The 19,520-nt window shown below is 35.0% G+C and overlaps 2 protein-coding genes across 2 annotated transcripts; one reads left to right on the top strand and one right to left on the bottom strand.

Annotated features, from left to right (window-relative positions):
* Positions 1-2,338: 2,338 nt before the first annotated feature.
* On the top strand, positions 2,339-6,898 carry LOC107679577 (protein FAM185A). Its single transcript, XM_016475163.1, has 8 exons — positions 2,339-2,909; positions 3,156-3,265; positions 3,687-3,779; positions 3,852-3,990; positions 4,074-4,115; positions 5,682-5,777; positions 6,045-6,185; positions 6,355-6,898. Exons 1-8 carry the CDS (start codon positions 2,492-2,494, stop codon positions 6,471-6,473), a joined length of 1,158 nt encoding a protein of 385 aa, XP_016330649.1. The 5' UTR covers positions 2,339-2,491; the 3' UTR covers positions 6,474-6,898.
* Positions 6,899-11,577: 4,679 nt separating this feature from the next.
* fbxl13 (F-box and leucine-rich repeat protein 13) lies at positions 11,578-18,706 on the bottom strand. The gene is given in 21 exon segments (XM_016475173.1): positions 11,578-12,184; positions 12,389-12,552; positions 13,345-13,479; positions 13,585-13,668; positions 14,256-14,382; positions 14,468-14,587; positions 15,286-15,448; positions 15,532-15,652; positions 15,739-15,837; positions 16,061-16,190; positions 16,297-16,397; positions 16,489-16,607; positions 16,610-16,772; positions 16,858-16,953; positions 17,037-17,135; positions 17,219-17,328; positions 17,487-17,641; positions 17,762-17,829; positions 17,924-18,011; positions 18,137-18,240; positions 18,478-18,706. Coding segments are annotated over 21 exon segments (2,403 nt in total). The 5' UTR covers positions 18,556-18,706; the 3' UTR covers positions 11,578-12,105.
* Between the last annotated feature and the right edge of the window lie 814 nt (positions 18,707-19,520).

Here is a 19,520-nt window from a genome sequence, read left to right as displayed (position 1 = left end):
TCGCTCAGTTATGTCATTTTTAATGCAAATATGACATTATTTGACCTAACCCTAACCTAACCCTACCCCTACCCTTACCCCTAACCATAGCCCATAACAAAGACATCTCAAACAATGTCATCTTTGCATTAAAAATTACATAACTGAGCGAATGACACTTAATGACAGTTGTCATAAACATGCATAAAACCTCCTTCATATTCATGACATGTGTCATGTCATGATTATGAAGGTGTCATGTCAGTCTTATGCACACCCCTCCAAGTAAAGTGTTACCAAATATACTATATAGAGAGAGATAGAATGTGTGAGACTTTGTGAACCGCAGACACAGATTCAGTGTAGGCCTGTATGTATGTTTCTGTGTAGTGAAGATGACAATGAATGTGACTTGCCATAACGGACTACTGTATGATGTAAATAGTTTGTCTCTCTATCCTTATTGTCTGACTTGCTGTGTGATACATGTATATATAGCCTATGAACACAGTACAATATAGACAGCTTGGTATACCAGTTAAATGAGGCCAATCAACATTTCATTTTATCCCTATGTGAGTAAAGTTCTAGTGTTATTGTTATAAATGATCAATAAGCAGACTGAATCTTGATTTGTTTTATATTGCGGTTTAGGTTTCACCATTTATGAAAACCTTTCTTTTCTTTGAGGCTGTCAGACTGTCTTCTTGAGATTTCTATATGGAGATCAAACTCAGAAATGGTACAAATGACAATATTTCTGTCGTTCCAGTCATGATAATAAAGTTTTATTATGTGTGTCATATATGAATAGACTCTCTTCTTTGTGCTGTATCTAGCAAATGTTGTCCTCTGAAGTCTCCATTTCATCGGCTCTGTGTGAACTTTGACCATGACCTTCTGATTATCCTCAATGCTCTTGACTCGACCCTCAACTACTGGCATCTAGACAGGCTTTTTAATTTCCTCCTTTACGGTCTCTTCTTGAAAAGAATGGTAACACTACCTGTCTGAGAGTAGTGCAGCTAAATTAATGAAATATTATGATTTACAGATACCACATACAAAACGCATCCTTTCATAGATATTAACACTTTTTACTGCAAAGTGTTGATGAGTATTACAGCATGGCTATAAGAACGGTTAACGTGTATTATGTATTCAAAAAGTAGACCTGCAATGCAAAAACCATGTGTAGCCTCAATGTAGCTTGCTTTATTAGATTCTGAACTTGGCTATCCTAACTAGAGGACAAATACTAAATCCCTCCTCATAACTCAACACTCATTCATAAGCTAATGTGGAGGAGGATGTGACACACTGTTATTTGTTGTCAAAAGGCGCTACTATAAATCTGTGACCTCGCTTTATACGAAATGACTAGAGTACCACCTACTGGACGAGTTACAGCACTCGTGACGTGTGTAACTAACAATGCCAGGAGAGCAATTTTATCACTTTTTGACTGTGGCCCTTTGTTTCAGGATTATGAATCACTTTCAGTAAAAAATAAGTTCCCTTGGGCCTTCATTGAAGGAATTAAACTAGTTACACAACACAAGCAGTGAGGTAGTGTCATGAATAATAGTCTATGGCTCGCAGCTATTAGAAAAACAGACGGAAAATCCGTCCCAGTATGACGTTGTGTCTGCTCAGCTCCAAAACGAGCAGCACTGAGAGTTTGAAATCATCATGACATGATAGTTATGAGCTACTTACAACACAGTAGTACATTCCTTCTCTAGTGCTGCAGGTTGGGTCACGCTCTGCCTATATTTTGGGGACCAAAAATGTCCACACAAAGATAGTAAAACATGAAAACAGCTTCTAATTTTGGGGACCAGACAATTTAGTTCCCATAAGAAACAGGCTTAATAAACAATCAATAATGTAAAAATGTGAAAATGTAAAAAGGTCATGTAAGAGTTATATTTCAGACAGATAGATAGTGTATAGAAATATAATTTGCTCAAAATGACATGGAAAGTTTGCAACACAAAAGTTCATACTTGTATATACATTATATGTTATTAAGAAAACAAAATTAAGTCTCTTAAAATGTGACGACATAATAGATTATAGAGCCGGAACCGATTTATGACTCTAATTAAACGGTTAACTACAATTTTATGCCAATTTATGGTTGTTGCTGTTTTTGTTGTTGCTATTAATTCAAATTAAGCTACAAATGCCTTTTTTTTTTTTACCTTAAGTCTTTTTTTTTAACCTTCTTCGATCGTACAGGCGACAGTCACACTTTAATTAATGAATGATACATCTTGTTATGATCAGTATGACGGACTGGACTTTATTTTAAGGTTGATTGATGGACTTCACTTCCCATAATTCCTCTCGCGCTTGAGCCTGTTCCGGTTTGCTGTCATTGCTGTGCGCTGCACTCGTGCCCTCGTGATATAAACATTTCTACACGGCGTTTATTAATGCAAGTAGCGTTTTGCTCTAATCCATACTTATGTAGTTTAGTCTTAGTGCACTCTAAGTGAGGCTAGTGATGTTTACTTTTGTAATTACACAGTGGTTACGTCACGGTGTGCGTGTGGGTTCAGTGCAGGGATGTTCAAGACTCTTCACCAGGGCTTGGATCTCTCAGGCTCTCCGAGCTTTTTCAGATGCTCCTGCAACTCCTAAAGACTCGAATAAACCTATAAAACAATGGGGGTTATTAGTTAACCCTTTCACAAAGGTCAGATGTCATTTAGGCTGTAATATATCCATAAAATCACTGGATCCACATGCCTTCCCTGAGGCTGATCGGGCATTTATCAGTTTGCACGTGACAGATGCGAATCAAACTCCTAATGTGGACGGATTTCATGTTCATTATGAAGTTCAAAGCAATGAACTTCAGATTTTGGCAGATGAGGTGGATAGCAATGTCACTGTTGAACTGACAGCACCTGTTAAATGTGGTAAGGATCTGTATTCAGGCATTTAAAGATCATAATAAATCATGTACTTTTATTATATTATTAATATATTGCTGGTTTATTTTATTAATAACATTAATGTATTTATATTTACATTTTTAAATTAAGAGCTTTTACTATCTAGACTGTATTTACAGTAAGTAAAAATTAATGTAATAAGTGTAATTTTAATAACTAAAATTCATAGAAATACATGTACATCCTTTTAGTCCCTGTCCATTCCTGCAGATCTCCACATCAAGACTAAAGACAAAGGCAATGTGAAGATCCAGAAAATGGAGAGTGACCTCTTCCATGTTCATACAGAAAGAGGGCACTGTGTCCTAGAGTCTGTCAAGGTGACACATTAGTTTTTTAATCATTTAATGCAGGGGTTTTCAAACTGGGGCCGCAAGGGAGTACTAGGCGGCCCCTGGAAAAGTGAATAAATTAATTGAAATAAAAAGAATTAAAATAAATGTTAAAAATAACAAAAATACTGTATGTTACTAAACATTACTGTAGTGAGTGATGTAATAGAAACTAAATATTTTCTAAATAGTAGTTTACATATAACAATTTGTAACAGTATAAAGTGGGTCTTTATACGTGAAAAAATATAGATGCCTTTTAAAATTTAGGATGGGGAATCCCCATCCTAACTGCTCATTTTTAGGGTTCTGTTGTTAAGTAAAAGATTGCAAACCCCTGGTTATTTGTTTGTGATGATAATATGGAATATGGATTATTATCATGTGTCTTAATATTGATTTTGTTTAGGGTCATGAGGTTCAAGTTCAATCCACAGGAGGAAATATCACTGGACTTCAGACCATACATGGGAATGTCGATATCAGCACATCTTTGGACAGTGTAAGTACTTTTATGATTTATATAACTGCATATACTGTGAATTGTTATTAAATCACAGCTTTTGCTCTCCAGAATGTCGATATTAAGAAAATTCAGGGAACCACCATGAATCTCTCCACAGAACATGGGGATCTGAAAGTGAAGGCCATTTATGGTGAATGCACATCAGTGTCCACTTCCTCCGGGAACATCCAGATTGGCCATCTGCACGGTGAGGGGAGAGGACGGTAATGGCTCATTGTCCAGACCTGATGTGCAGTTAGGACATGTATCATCATTGTTGTTGTTTTACAGGTGAAGCTCTTGTACAAAGCAAAACAGGAAACATTGTCATTGGTAAGTGAGCAGTCTGAATTGACAGTAGGTTATTTAGGCCCTGTCCACACGAACAAGGTTATTTTTAAAACCGCAGCTTTTTCTACACGGTTTGGCCGTTCATCCACACGCAAACGCAGCACCAGTTCACTGAAACCGAACATTTTTGAAAACGCCTGCCAGGGTGAAGATTTTCAAAAACTCCGGTTTCAGTGCAGTGTTTCCCCTGCCATTATATTAGGGGGGTGGCCCGCCCCCCCTTGAAGGTCAAGTTAATTTAATTTTATTTTATTTTCTCTATAGCGCCAGATCACAACAGAAGTCATTTAAAGTTACCTTTCCTATAGAACATGCCTATACCTTGTTCTTTTATTAAACAAACTAAATAGCCTTATGTTATTTATCTTATTTACACGACGGCATGTCATTTCTGTCACTACGTTACATGGTCACGCTCTCTGCATCACGCACAGCGGAGTTCCGCCCCGATGCGAGCGCGCACACACACACACACAAACAAACAAACAAACAAGTGAGCACACTCCCACTCGTGTTTGTAAATATTAAGCCGCAAAATGACTATTTAAATATGAATTCTGCGTGTCTCTGTGTTAATGAATGGCGCAGACGCGCAATTTTGTGTACTACTCATACTGAAGCGCTCAATGCTTCCGGTGATATTAGCGTCTGCCGTCTCACTAATGAGGAGCAGAAATATATTAGCCTACTATTGTTCAGTAGAATGTATGTAATAGGCTACTACTACTACTAAAATAATGAAAACCTTATTTTTAAGGAATAATCATACAATATTTCTTCAATGTTTTTATTGTAATATTAAATCCCCTTTATTTTCTAAAAAATACAATTTGTTTAATTTTCATTCATTAAAAGATAAATTAAATGAATGTTTTATGCCTTAAAATTATAAATACACGACACAGAATTTCTGAGGGGAAAAAAATCATAAGGCTATTGTAAGAATAAATTAAACTTGTTTTTATGCTTTCAAATAATTAGACATGCTAAAACAGAATTTGGTAACAATAAAACATAAGGTTGGAAAAAATAAAATATTTTTGGGCTCTAAACATGTAATTTTTGTTAAATGTTTAATAAATTGATGTTAAACTGTTTAAGATTCATGATTTTAATTAATTAGACATGCTTTTTGATTAGTAACATTTTATTTAACTATTAAAAAGGAGTCCAGAAAAATTAAAACGGAAATTAATTCTCCCCCTAAGCCGTAAACCTAGGGGAAACACTGCAGTGTTATCGTGTAGACAGTGAAACCGGAGTTTTTGGCTTGTGACGTCGGAGCATGCGCTGTTATCTCCACCTACTGGAAACTTTTTCAGGCTTCTGATTGACCAACATGGCTTTAGGGTTGAGATTATATAGTCGCCTGTTGGTTTGGCATGCTCTTGACAGCGAATCATAGCATGCGTTTGCGTTTTCATGTGGACGGAGTTTTTTTTTTAAACGGAAGAAGGAAAAACTTGTTTATAAAAAATACCCGTGTACGTGTGGACATGGCCTTAGTCACTCATTTAGTGCGCTAAAGATATCTTTCCTGCTTCATAGACAGCTCAAGTGGTGCCCTGAAGGTGTTTACTACTGCTGGAAACATTGATGCATATGTGGGCCAAGATGGAACTGCAGAACTTCACAGTCAGCAAGGTAATAATCAGAATCAGAAACAGAATATGACATCAAAGAAACTAATAAATAAAAGATGAGCCTAGTATGAACATATCTAATTAATTTACCTGACTACTTACTTTTTTATTCTTGCAGCCATCTGTTAATTTTTAAAATGGATTATCTTTAGACTTGAAAATCTATTGCACCTATTAGTTCAGGCTGAAAAATGTCATGACTCCCCCCATAAATAAAATATTACTGAAATAATAATTCCTACTTTTCACCTATTTTTCATTGATTCAGGTGCTGTGAGTGTGCGTGTGCCGTCCACTATGAAAGCAGCAGTGCACTTGTGCGGAACCTCTGTTAACATTAGCTCAGAGATAGTTAGCTCATGTCAAGAGACTGAACGTACTTCAGCTGATGGGAAGACAACAGCTACGGGTGAGTAGAAGCCAGACACTGGACGTCTTTTAACTGCCTGAAATGTACTTTTTTCAGCTGCAAGTCTACATCTTATCCTAAAACACAAACATGAAAATTTGACTATTTAAACCACAGTTATGATCTAACATATTCTATGCATTCATTAGATTGTATGTACTCATTTTAGCTAATTTGAATGGTGGCACGCATGAAGAACGATGGATCAAAGCCACTGCAGAAAAAGGTGCTGTCAACCTGAGAACCCAGAGCTGGTTTGAGACCCTCAGACTTGGAGCTCAGAGTTAAAACCTGCACAGAAGTGCCTGGGACCAACTACAAAACTGACAGAACCTCGCTGCTGGATTTATACAGGAGATTTAAACTGGATCTTGCGTATATCTGTCCAACAAGACACTTCACATATAGCTATAGTGAGATACAACAGTCTTGACTGAAGAGTGGGTGAATGCATCTAAATGACATGTCTTTTTTAGGGCTGCGCTATGGGCAAGTTCTGCTTCAGAAGATACAGCATGCAAATCCTGAAGGGTACTTTCTACTTTTTACAAGTAGTGGTACTCATGTATTCACACTAACTGCGATGGTATAACATCCTCCCAGATCCTGTAGGACAACATCCTGAGAGACATTACAATATACCTGATTAGTTGATAAATAGAACCCATTGAAACAACTGTACAAAAGAAAGAAATAAACCATGTTATTTTAAAGCACTTATTAATTTTGTTAAAAGCTTCTACACACATTGCAACATACAATATGCGTATTACAGAATACGTTACAATACACTACTGTTCAAATATTTGGGGGTTGGTTTGTAGGGCTGCATTTATTTAATCAAAAATACGGTGAAAAAGATTGTAAAATAATATTACAATTTAAAATAACTTTTTTTCTATTTGAATATATTTTAAAATGTCATTTATTTCTGTTATGCAAAGTAATTTCTTCAGTCTTCAGTGTCACATAATCCTTCAGAAATCATTTAAAATGCTGCTCAAGAAACAGTTTTTATTATTATCAGTGTTGAAAACAGTTGAGCTGCTTAATATTTTAGTGGAAACCATGATTTTTTTATCTTTTCAAAAGAACAGAATTTATTTGAAATATAAATATTGTGTAACATTTTAATTGTTGTTACTGTCACTTGATGTGTCCTTGCTGAATGATTTTATTTATTTATTTATTTCAACAACTTTTGACCGGTATATGCTCAAAGAATTTTTGTGACAGAAATTTTAATGATCTTCATTTGAATGAATTTGACATTTCTATGCTGTCATTCTATGCTGATATAAAGTCACATGTATGTGTAAGAGCTCTGCTTAATATTTGCTCATTTATATGCAAAATGAAGAAAAAGTGAAAATAGTAAAGTTCTGTGGCAGGCCTTTTACAGTGGACCTGGCTACTGGCATTGCAATTCCTGGGAGTACTGGCAAGTGTGTTTTATACGACTATACCTCAACCTGCAGAGGAAAAAAACAAGGTACAATGTATGTAATGTTTCTGTAATATACTGTACTGTAGGTTGAGTTTGTGTGTACATGTTTAAGGCTATATGGGTTTTGCCTTGGCTAGCAGAAGAGCATGACATTAGGGGGCTGAAGATGACGAATTCTGGGAGGTTTTGGCCAACGGAAGTGGTGATCCATTGCTGATACTGTGACACACGGGTGTACACACAAGGATCACTGGGCTGACCACAGTCATGACCCCTACTGATGATACCAGACTGAACCCACACTGAACACTGCTGACCATTGGACCACCAGAATCCCCCTACAGAGAAAAGTAACAGAGAGCTGGTATGTTTTTCAGTTACTTTTTTGTTTATTGTGCTATTTAACATAAAACAGTATGTGAATACATGAACAGTACTGAACTATGACTATGAATATAAAATGAAATAGCCGCAAGTGGCAATTCGAGGCAGTTTGGAAAAAGAGAAATGGCCAATATTACCATGTAATCTTTAGATTTGAGAAATTTAGAATCTAGCCCAAACTTCCTGAGGTATAAGCAGAAATATTTACACATTATGTCCTCACAGGGAGAGAAAATGAGAAAGTACAAAAATTAAATGGCAAGAACATTCCACTAACCAAAAAAGACCAGTAGATTAAAATGTCTAACCCAATGACCAGTGTTGGGAGTAACGCATTACAAAAGTAATAATATTGATTTTATGATTTTATGCTATATAGACCTACCACATTACCCTCCACTGGGTGTAGAATGAGCAGCAATAAACTACATTTTGGCATTTTATAATACTTCTGTGGATATTTCGGTGAAAGTAACTCAAAAGTAGTGTAACGCATTACAATTCAGAGACAGTAATATTGTAATGTAACTAATTACTTTCAAAAGACAGTAACTAGTAATATATAATGTATTACATTTTGGAAGTAACTTGCCCAACACTGCCAATGACACAGTGAGCAGCTGTCAGCACCCATTCACTGTTGATGTTCATGTTGTGCAGACTGACCATCCATGGTCACGACCGTTCGGCTGAGAAAGTGAATCTGCAGTGAAAGAGAAAGTGTGGTACAGATAATTATTAAGGGAACCATCAAGACTTTTAGTTTAAATTTGAAAAGAAGAATATTTAAACCTCTTATTCAACAGTTTGGATGAAAGTGCTTATACATACTTAGTCTTCTACTATTTTCAATGCTAGCTCGCTAACAGGAAAATACAGACAGATCTATGGTGGTCCTCCAATCATGAGACTAATATCTTACTTTTGACACAAATGAGCAAGTCATATGTTAACCTCCACATCTTCACTCTCTTTTCACTGGCATGATGGATGTCTATGGTAGTTTGTCTCTCACAATCCCTTTAATAAGGTCTCACTTCTGCAGTATCTCTTCTTATCACTCATTTGCCCAGTCGTTTGTCATGCCTGTCTTTCATTTTCCATAATTATCTTTTATTCGTCACATTCTTTACACTCTTAATACTTTTGGTTTAAGATGAATGTCTGTTGTTTCATTGCACAAATGTACTGTTTGGGCCTTGTTCTTTACAACAGACACTTTATTACTGCTGTATCTTACCGAAAGTCTAAAATATATGATTGAATAGGCCAGGCTATGAACGCGACAAATTATGCAGATACACAAAACCACACTGTAAAGATATGAGCCAAGCAAAGATACTTTAATGAAATTGCAGTAGACTGTTATTATCCTGAAAATGTGTGACGTAGCTATAGTGTGGGGAGTTTTTTCATGCTTACCTGATATTGTGATATTTTACTTGAAAATATAATGTATGATTATAACGATAATCAATAGACTGATCAATATGGTGATTTGTTTCCATGATTGTTTCAATATTGGAAGTCTTAATGCAGACTGTGAGTCCTATAGGTGCTTTCAATGGGCAAGTGCTCCCCATTGAACAGCGCTGATGAACTTGAGTGAACCAGTGAACTTTGGGTGACTTCCAAGAATATGTCAGGGATGTACTGGCACAAACAAGTTTGATGAATGGCCTATGAGGACACCTGTGTCCAAAGGGAGGGTGAGATAAAAAGTATTGGGAGAATGGTTCAAGCTAGCAGGAGTCCACAATTAGAAAGTATACCAGGACCAGGACGGGTAAGAATGAGTGTAGCAAAACTAGTGGAGTATGACCAATCAGAGACCGAGCTACCAATTTTTGGTTTAAAAGACTGATAAGAATAAGGTATAAGAATGGATTTCGGGTCAGACAAAGACTCCGATGCGGTGACCGTCATCTCGGCTTTGTCGAATAAAGTCTGGAACTCTGCTTCTTGAACTTCATTTACTACACTGAGAAGACCATTGTTTGCTCCACGACAATTTGCAAACTTTATGCACACTTAAAAAAAGCTGTTTCCATTTGAACTGATTATCATGGTCAGGTCATTTTACGGTTTCAGAATATTTGAATAGTTTTGTGTGTCAGTTGTGATAGAGACAGAATTATATTTCCATACAGGTTCGTCTGATCAGAAACTGGTCCAAAGATCAACTCCCAACTATTTTTTTTCTTGATATTTTGATATTAGTTTAGTTTCAAAAATTACACAAACACAGGTGACTTTCTTTATTCATCAAATTAAACATTAACAGGAAAAAAAAAAACAGATGACTAGATCTTGGCTAGACAAAGCAATGAGCCATTACACCTCCTCACAACAACAGTTCACACAATGCCAACTCATCTGAAACTCTTTTACCTGAGAGGAAACTCCGAACACCTTCATTTTACACGTGATTTTGGGGGCCTCATTTATAAAATGTTGTGTAGAAACCATCCTACATTTGATCTATGATCATTCCTTATTATAATTAGTAGTAGTAGAAGAAGAAAAAGAGACACACTTGTTTGTGTTTTAATATTCAGTTGTGTTGAAGATTTAGAAGAGTTTGTTATATTTTGTTATATTTTGAATATTAACTGTACTAATGTCAGTATGAGATTAATTTCTTGTTACTTATCCCATATGTTACATATAAAATTATTTATCTTTTAATAGACTACATTTTAAGCCGGTATGACTTCAGTAGGGTGCTCGGTGAGGGAAGATACGGTGCCGTCTATGAAGGGAGACACCTGGATGGCCTTGAGGTATTGTTATTTTACTTACAATATTTAGCTAGCAAATTGTTTTATTCGTTTCATTAATTGTTTCAATTCCTCTCCATGTGTACTATGTTATAACAAAGAGTGAAAAATTGAAGGGGGTCTGAATACTTTCCGTACCCACTGTATATATATATATATCAACAGCATAGCTTATACTCCTGTTTGAAATCTTGCATAATGTATTAAATTAAACTGACAATTGCTGAGTGAGAACTAAACGGTTCATATAATGTTACTGATCTTTCTTTAGAGGTTGGAATATTTTGCATATATAATTTAGCCTTTTCATTGTTGAATGACTTAAATATAGTTTAATGAAAATAATTTAACTTTGTATAATAATTACATTTTTTGGAAGTTTTCTGAGACCACCTAGTGGAGGCAGTGAATTTAAAAGACTAAAAAATACAGAATAAGAAACTTATTCTGTGGATTATTATTATATATGCTATTTCAAATTAAAATTTCAAGTTTAAAAATCATTTTTAAGGTACAGTACTATACCATAAGGAAATACACAATAATCAGTTTGTGTATTAGGGTGTCTAAAGCTCAAAGTTCAACAGATAATTTTACTTTACCATATAAACATTTTAATAAGAGATGATAGAATACAGATACTACTGTATACTAGTTAATATAAGGCGATTTGAAATGTATTTAGTGAACTGTACACATTGTTTTTACCTATTTTATTTTTATTTTATGATTCAATATGAAAATGTAATGTACATATTTAATTAAAAAAGGTCCCACAGTATCCAGTATTTCTTTGTCATATATAAATACCCAAACAATAGTAAGAGAGTAAAAAATATCCAATAATACATCATTCAATCCTGATTATAAAGTTTGGTATTTTTCAAACGGATGCCTTATTCAAAAATTTCTTGTGAAATTGAGTGTGGGAAATATGGCATAGTACCTGTCCATTTCTATATATGAAGCTTCCTATATTTTCTAGTTTTATATATGAATTTCCATTCTTATATAAGAATTTTCCCCTTTAAATGCCAAAAAGATTTCAATGCCAAAACTTGACAAAACTTTTGTTTGATACAGTGATTCCAAACCGTTTTGCCTCATGTACACCGATAGCCCCTTCAGTAGCTTAAATACACTTTTCAGTATTTTGTAACTAAAGATTCAGACTTGCATGCCAAAAAAGTGATTTCTTATCAAATATAATAAATTATATAATATGCAAGTAATGACTGGTAATGTCCGTTTGTAATGTCCTCATCCTCCTGTCTTTGTTTCTTCAGTTGGTCCAGATCTGGTTCAGCTGTTAGTCCAGACTATAGGGGGAGTCATCGTTACTGTATTTCCAGTGTTGCACACGACGCTGCAGTTTTAGAGCGGCCTGTCTGAGAAGAGAAAGGTACAAATCAACACTTCACTAACATATCTCTGATTAACCATATGAAACTATATCTACAATATCTCCAACATGAATATCAATATGCACTGCATATGCAATGTTTGTTAATGTACTGTATGTGTGTTGGCACTAATTCATTCAGACTAAAGACTCATTAGTGAGTGTAAGGGAATGGCACATTGAATCATACTTGGAGATGTTCTTGCAGTAGAGCATGCTGATGGACCGCAGCTGCGTACAGCTGCACAGTAGAAAGGAAGGGGTGCGGTCAGTCAGGAGAGGACAGCCACTCACATCCAGCTCCTTCAGGAAGTGGCCAACTCTTGTCAGGTACTTCACTGCTGTATCTGTCATCTGGAGTAGCAAAATATAGTGTCAGCTAATATGTGATGTTTACCCAGTTTGAATACCTTTGAATACCCTTAGTAGGGTCCAAAGATCTGAGACCACTAGTGAAAATTTGTATGTGTGTTTTCTAATTTAATGCATTTTTTATTACAAATTATATTCCCATACGGCAAAAAAATTCTTCTGGCTAAAATATATTATAAATATATATGCTAAATGTATGTTGTAATTGGAAATATGTTTAGTTTCAACCTTCATATACCAAAATATATTTCAAAATGTATTTCAGGTGCAAGAAAATACATTTCCAATCTTACAGAAGCCTCCATTTAGACTAACTGCAAATTTGGATGGAATATGCTGATTTTTATTAAAATGTGTTTTAGAAAACGAATAATGTTTTTCTTCAAATGTGACATGGATGTATTGGACTGAAATATATGGAGGGCAAAATATGTTTTTAAATGCTTTAAAAAATATATATACATTTTTGTTTATTTATGTTTAAAACATATATTTTATATTTATGTTTTTAAATATATTTTCAAAAATATACAAAAAGTTCAAAACTATATTGTAGAAAATACATATTGTATTTTTTATATTTATATTATTTTTAAATAAATATTAAAATATATATTTGAAAATATTTTGCCATATGGATTAAAAGCGTAACAATTTGAGTGAAACGTTGAATTTCAACTGCAAATTGTCTTATTTGATTAATGATCTTGAAATATGTCTTATTAAAAACCCTAGAATGTTTATTCTTTCAAGATTACTGAATTAAAGAAGTACTTTAGGGCATCCAGCTATTCTGACTGTGGCAATGGTCCTGCAGAAGAAGGAGAGGGCTTTGATCGCACGATCAGACAGACACACACAGTGACACACATCCAAAAGCTCCAGACGATGACACAGTTGGCAAAACATCTGCACAAGACAAAAAGATCATGTGAACTTTTCCAAAAAGAGTAATCGGATGGCAAATACATTGCAAGTCATCAATTTATAAAGTGATAAAAAGGTAAACCAAACCTTTATTCCATTATCTGTTATGAAAACACATTCAGCTGCGGTCAGTTTTCTCATACTGTGGTTAGTTCCCAAGGCTGCTAGTCCCTGTGCAAGACACAATATAAAACAGTATTGACTACAGCTGTAAAATAATTATAAATATTATATTATGTTTAATACTGTCGTGGCAATTTTCTATTTCAATAAAGGTATGAGACAAAAGTCTTCTGAAGATTTATTTTCTTGCAATAAATGTTCAACAGTCATACGTTCATCCAAGTTGACTGCAGAGTGTGACCAAGAGGAAAACACCTTGACCCAATATTCATACCCAAATCAAATCAGGTTGCTTCTTTCTCATCCAATCATAATGCATACTCAAGATATGTGTCCATTTAAGGTGTCCAACTATGTCCCCCCTAGATGTGTTTCTAAGTATTTAATGCAAATTATTTTCTAAGAAGCTAGGTATAAAATAGCATTTCTTGTCTCACACTTGTCTTCCACACACACACAGACACATTAAATAGATTTCCTGTTATCTCTCAGCTCATCGAAAACTCAAGCATACTGAAGCAAACTGAGCACTCAGAGACAAAGAACACTCTTTAGTACAGTGAAGCAAATAATGCTAATAATAATATTAATATTTCAGATAGAAATAAAATTTCCTCCACAAATACTAGGTGTACTTTGTCATGTATTTTGCAGCCTGTGATGTCCAGAGAGATGAGAGAAGCACAACTGTCCAGACACTCAAATCCATTATCTGTCAGGTTCTCACAGAAACATACGCTCAGGTTGGTCAGATTGCTACATCTGGGGGGAAAAAGTACATTCATACAGTCTCTGTATATGAAGAATTTTCATGTAAAAATTGTGTGCAAGTGTAAAATGTATTCACTTCTGAGTTATTCTCGTCAGGGACAGGTCAGTAAGTTTTGGGCAGTAGGAAAGATCAAGCTCTCGCAGTTCAACAGCAGATAGTCCTTCAGTGATGTAATGGATTCCCATATCAGTCACCCTAGACCAGATTAAAAAAAAAACATGACACAAATTATATACGACTTATATGTGTGTGTATATATATTATATTAGAACCTGAAATGCATGTCAGGAATGTAACCAAATATTCAAGATTGGGGGGACCAAATGTGTAAATTTAGGAATCAATTGTACAGAAAGAATTTATGTATATATATATATATATATATATACTATATTTTTTCTGCTGTATGTAGCAACAAAAATTGGGCACAAAATCACAATGATTTTTCATATTTCCTGCACATTTGTTTTACTTCTCTTTTTTTTTCCATACATATTATACAACTTTAATCAAAATCTGTTATTTATTTGTTATATTTATTTTATTTAATTGGTGTATTTTATATATAATGTGTGTATGCTACTGTTGTGAGGTGGATGGATTATCTCGGCAAAGGAGAAGTGCTCACTAACACAGATTTAGACAGATTTGTGAACAATATTTGAGAGAAATAGGCCTTTTGTGTTCATAGAAAAAGTCTTAGATCTTTGAGTTCAGCTCATGAAAAATGGAGGCAAAAACAAAAGTGTTGCGTTTATAATTTTGTTCAGTGTATATATTGTCATATTTCATATTTTTTGCCCATTTTTTGTTCTCACCCCACAGGAAAAAAAATTCTCAGAGAGACACTGTGTTTGCATTTTTTCTATATATTCATGTTGGTCTTCTCTTACTTGATACAGCCTGAGATATTTAAGTTGCACAGTTTTGTCAGACTTCCTAAAGACTTCAAGCTGGCATCAGTCATGCGAGTGCAGTCAGACATCTGGACCTCACTGAGTTTCAGAGACCTTCGGCACAGGGCCTTCAAGCTGCTGTCCGTCATTCGGTTATTACCTGAAATGCAGAATGCACAGTTTCTGTTTTACTTATTCAGCCTTTCTAGCCTTGCCACATTATTTGAGCACATTAATACCAACCTTCTATTTGGATCTTGGTGAGGCTGATCACTTCAGCGATTGTTTTGAATGTCACATCAGAGAGATACGGTGAGTCCAACAGGGAAATCGCAGTCAACGCATGACATTTAGACATTAAGACCTTGTTGCAAAGAAAAACAACCATCACCATTCAACTAACAATAGAAAAAATATGTTAATGTACATAATACACATAATAACATGTACCTGCACACAGGTGTCAGTCAGGGTGGGGAGATCATCTAACACAATCTGTTGAAGTGAACTGTAAGCTTCAGCGACATATCTAAATCCATCCACAGATATCTTTACAGTAAAAAATAAAAACTGTAATGTCACATTTATACAATGCAATTAATTATAGCAATCCTTAATCTGAGCACCAAAAAAGTACAATGGTACAGTATCTACTACCATTTTTGGCTATGTACTATTGAAGTACTATTTTATTATATTCATATAATTACTTACACGTTCGATAAAATATGATCTAATATTACTAGTTTTCATGTCCTATACATGTCAACACCTGAGAACAACCGGAGAGGTCCAGATAATTGAGTCTGTGACAGCCTTTTCCTGTGGTCAGATATTGCAGGCCTTTATCAGAGAAACTTGTGCAGTATGCGAGACTCAGAGACCGCAGCATCAGACAGCATCTTTAAAACAACAATCAAATGCCAAAAGCATCTTAAAAATATAGTATTTCTGTTATTATGGTTGTGTACAGTATGAAGAACTGAGAAACATGTAAGAAGTTTGTACCTTGACAGGACTCTTATAGTGGCATTAGTAATATGAGTAAAGGCCAGATTAAGATGGAGGAGAGAGTGACATCCTTCTAAAATCATCTTCATATTTTCATCCTGTCAGTGTGTTTACAAACAAAACGGGTATTAGATAGATTTTTTTTTAAAGCAGCAAAACCTTAACACAGTGTGTTTGTATTCTACTTGCATTAAGATTTGGGCATTCACTGATATCAAGTTCTTGAAGATTTTTGCATTGACCTTTTTTGACAAAAAAAAAAAACAAAACAGGCAAGATCCTTATATCGATTAAATCGAAAACGAATTACTTTTAAGGCTGATTAAAGTAAATTTACTGATGCGTCTAAAACTTGACTTCTGCACCAGCGTGCAACAGCACAAGTTGACAGAGATCACATAAACACGATGCACCCGCAGTATTCTCTCCACAGTCCGATCTGTGATCCAGCTGGCCTCAGGGGAGAAATCGATCTGCGGAAACACATTTTACAGCTTATACTGTCTATATAGCATCATGAGAGCTGAATTCAAGAGTTTTTAAGTGAGCTGCACTGACCTCAGTCCACAGTGAGCTGATCTGAGTGATCGCTTTCCAAGAATGACACACCAGAGCGCATTTCAGGAGGTCACGCACACCTAGACTTTGGAAGATCTGCACCAAATTGTTTATTAAAATCAGTTGACTTGAATTATTGCTAGTTATTTAATGGCAAAATCCCAGAGGTTAAGTGATACCTTAAGAGATAGTTTGCTAGGCAGCAGTGATAATCTGTCCTGTCCATCACCCTGTGGTATCTCTGAGTTCTGACTTTCTTGTATATCTCTCTCTAGCCTCTGAACAGACATACATAATCATTAAACATCTCATTAGTCCGTGCATTTGTGTTTTGCTGACATTTTAGAATTTGAAAACCTACCTTGAAGTATTCCTTGGCTCTTTTAGCATCCTGTACAACATGACGCCAAGCAGTGATGGTGTTTCTGCAGTGAACAGACTCCTGCACTTTTTGAAGTTTCCTCAGGGCATCTGGATAAAATATATAATGCCTTCATATGTTAGATTATTAATAGAGAACAAAATGGTGTTTAAATAAATTGAATAGCTGGATTTTTCAAATATTCCAACGAGTTACATGTAACCTTAATTTCACCTGATGAAATATATAAAGCATAATAGCTGAGTACCATACTGCCTCTGTTTGCGAAACTGAACCCACGCTGTCCACTTGATGAAAGCCAGTTTTATCCCTCTCTGTTTGTGATACATCTCAGCCTCTTCCATTCTCTCTAGGAGTCTGGCAGCCTTCATTTTCTTCATTGAAATATAACTCTTCCAACCCCTTAACATAAAACGTCAGTCATAAAGCTAGTTGACATACAAGCCCAGGGTTTTTGTAGCTAAAGCAGGTTTTGTTTGCTGTTGTGACTCTTTTACTACAGTCTAGTGTTTTGACACTCACATGAAACACATTTTGAACAGGTTGGTGCGATAACAGGAATATGCTTTCTCCAACAAATGTGACGGACACTGTGAGAGGGGAAATTAATAAACGTGTTTAAGCTCATGGAAGTTTGATGCACTCAACCCTCTATTCATTCGTAATGAAGAAAGAGAGATTTACCAGGCTGTCTTCTGGATTTCCAAACATATCGTACACAATGCCTCCTGCCAATGAGGAGATTTGTTTGTCTTCGTCAATAAATGTGTGCCTGAATTCAGAAACAATTTAGATTTTAGAGATGTTATTTATTGTATTAAAACTGTTTACTGCTTATAAGCTTGATTTTACATTATAGAGCCATACATGTCAACAATTATACAGAAGTACACACACCAGCAGATCTCACAATCCTGATCCTCTAGGATTGATAGGATCTTCTCCTCTATAAAGTGCAAAGGATCTTCGGGGCATGAGACACATAACCCAGCAAGTAAAGCCTGGTTGAAATGCAAAATAATAATAATAAAAAAATACATTAAAAAAATCTTACAAATGTAACATTAATTAATCTAAATCTAAAAATCATCTAAATGAATAGCATTTATTTTTACTAAAGATTTAACAACTTTTACAATAAATGTTATTAACAAATAAATACACTGTGCATTTACACTATTTTCTTAGCTGGGTTATTCATTAACTAATTAGATCATTAGATAACAATAACAATTCACCTTGTAAATCTGAGGAAGTGAATGTTTAATCATGTAGTCTCTTATAACTGGGTCTGAATCTTGCAAAGAAGTCATCATAAAACCGATGGCTCCAGGTGAAGAATTTCATTTCCTGAAGTCAATGCAACAAAAATCTGATACACCTGCAGCTTCTGTCAATATTTACACTTCATGTTGCTTGGTAACCTAAGCATGTGGTTGGTCAGAAGAAATCCCAGGACGAATTGAGAGCAAAAATACAAAGTAAAAAAAAAAAAAAAAAAACTGTGGGTATACACAAAAAGGAGAAAAAAAAAAAAAAAAAAAAAAAAAAAAAAAACTGTGTGTATAGATAAATGGATGGATGGATGAATGGATAGAACGAATCTTTTAAGTAAACAAATAATATTTCTAAATCTCATTTTTATATTTATTTATTAAATAAAAATAGAAATGTAATTTGTTCAAAAACACCAAAATCGTTCATGAATGCAACACTCTAGTGATGCAAAGTCCGATTCATTTCCGCGAACCGGTTCTTTTCGGACAAATCGGCCCATTGAACCGGTTCAAAAAGCCGATTTATCGGTCCCTGACATCATCAAGCAATAACGTCTCTACGCATTTCTTTTCTAACGACTCAGTGCCATGTTGTATCAATGAAAAATTCAAATAAGTCAGTTGTGTCAACACATATTGAAACATTCAAAAAGAAAGTTATTTGTGTGAAAGCATATTGCTGATTATTGCCATATAATTCACTTAAGTTAATGGAGTTTGTGGTCACAGTTTCATTCGCGGATCCTCCGATAGGACTGACTGACCAATACTGACAAGCCTACAACTTGGATAAGATTCCTAAAAGTTTCACACCTACAGCACACATTACAGACATTGATGCACAAACGTGGATATGTTCTACATGTCTACACTATTAAGAATGAATAAACCAGTCTTATAAACTCCTTGATTTCGCTTAAGCAACTTTAAATATAATATGCATGCACCATAAACTATTGTAAAATTTATTTACATCACTCGACAGAAAGGTTTTTGCAGGTTTT

The sequence above is a fragment of the Sinocyclocheilus anshuiensis genome, unplaced genomic scaffold (assembly GCF_001515605.1).
Source record: "Sinocyclocheilus anshuiensis isolate Anshui unplaced genomic scaffold, SAMN03320099.WGS_v1.1 scaffold288, whole genome shotgun sequence".
Classification (NCBI taxonomy): domain Eukaryota; kingdom Metazoa; phylum Chordata; class Actinopteri; order Cypriniformes; family Cyprinidae; genus Sinocyclocheilus; species Sinocyclocheilus anshuiensis.
This window is presented reverse-complemented; position numbering and strand designations above follow the sequence as displayed.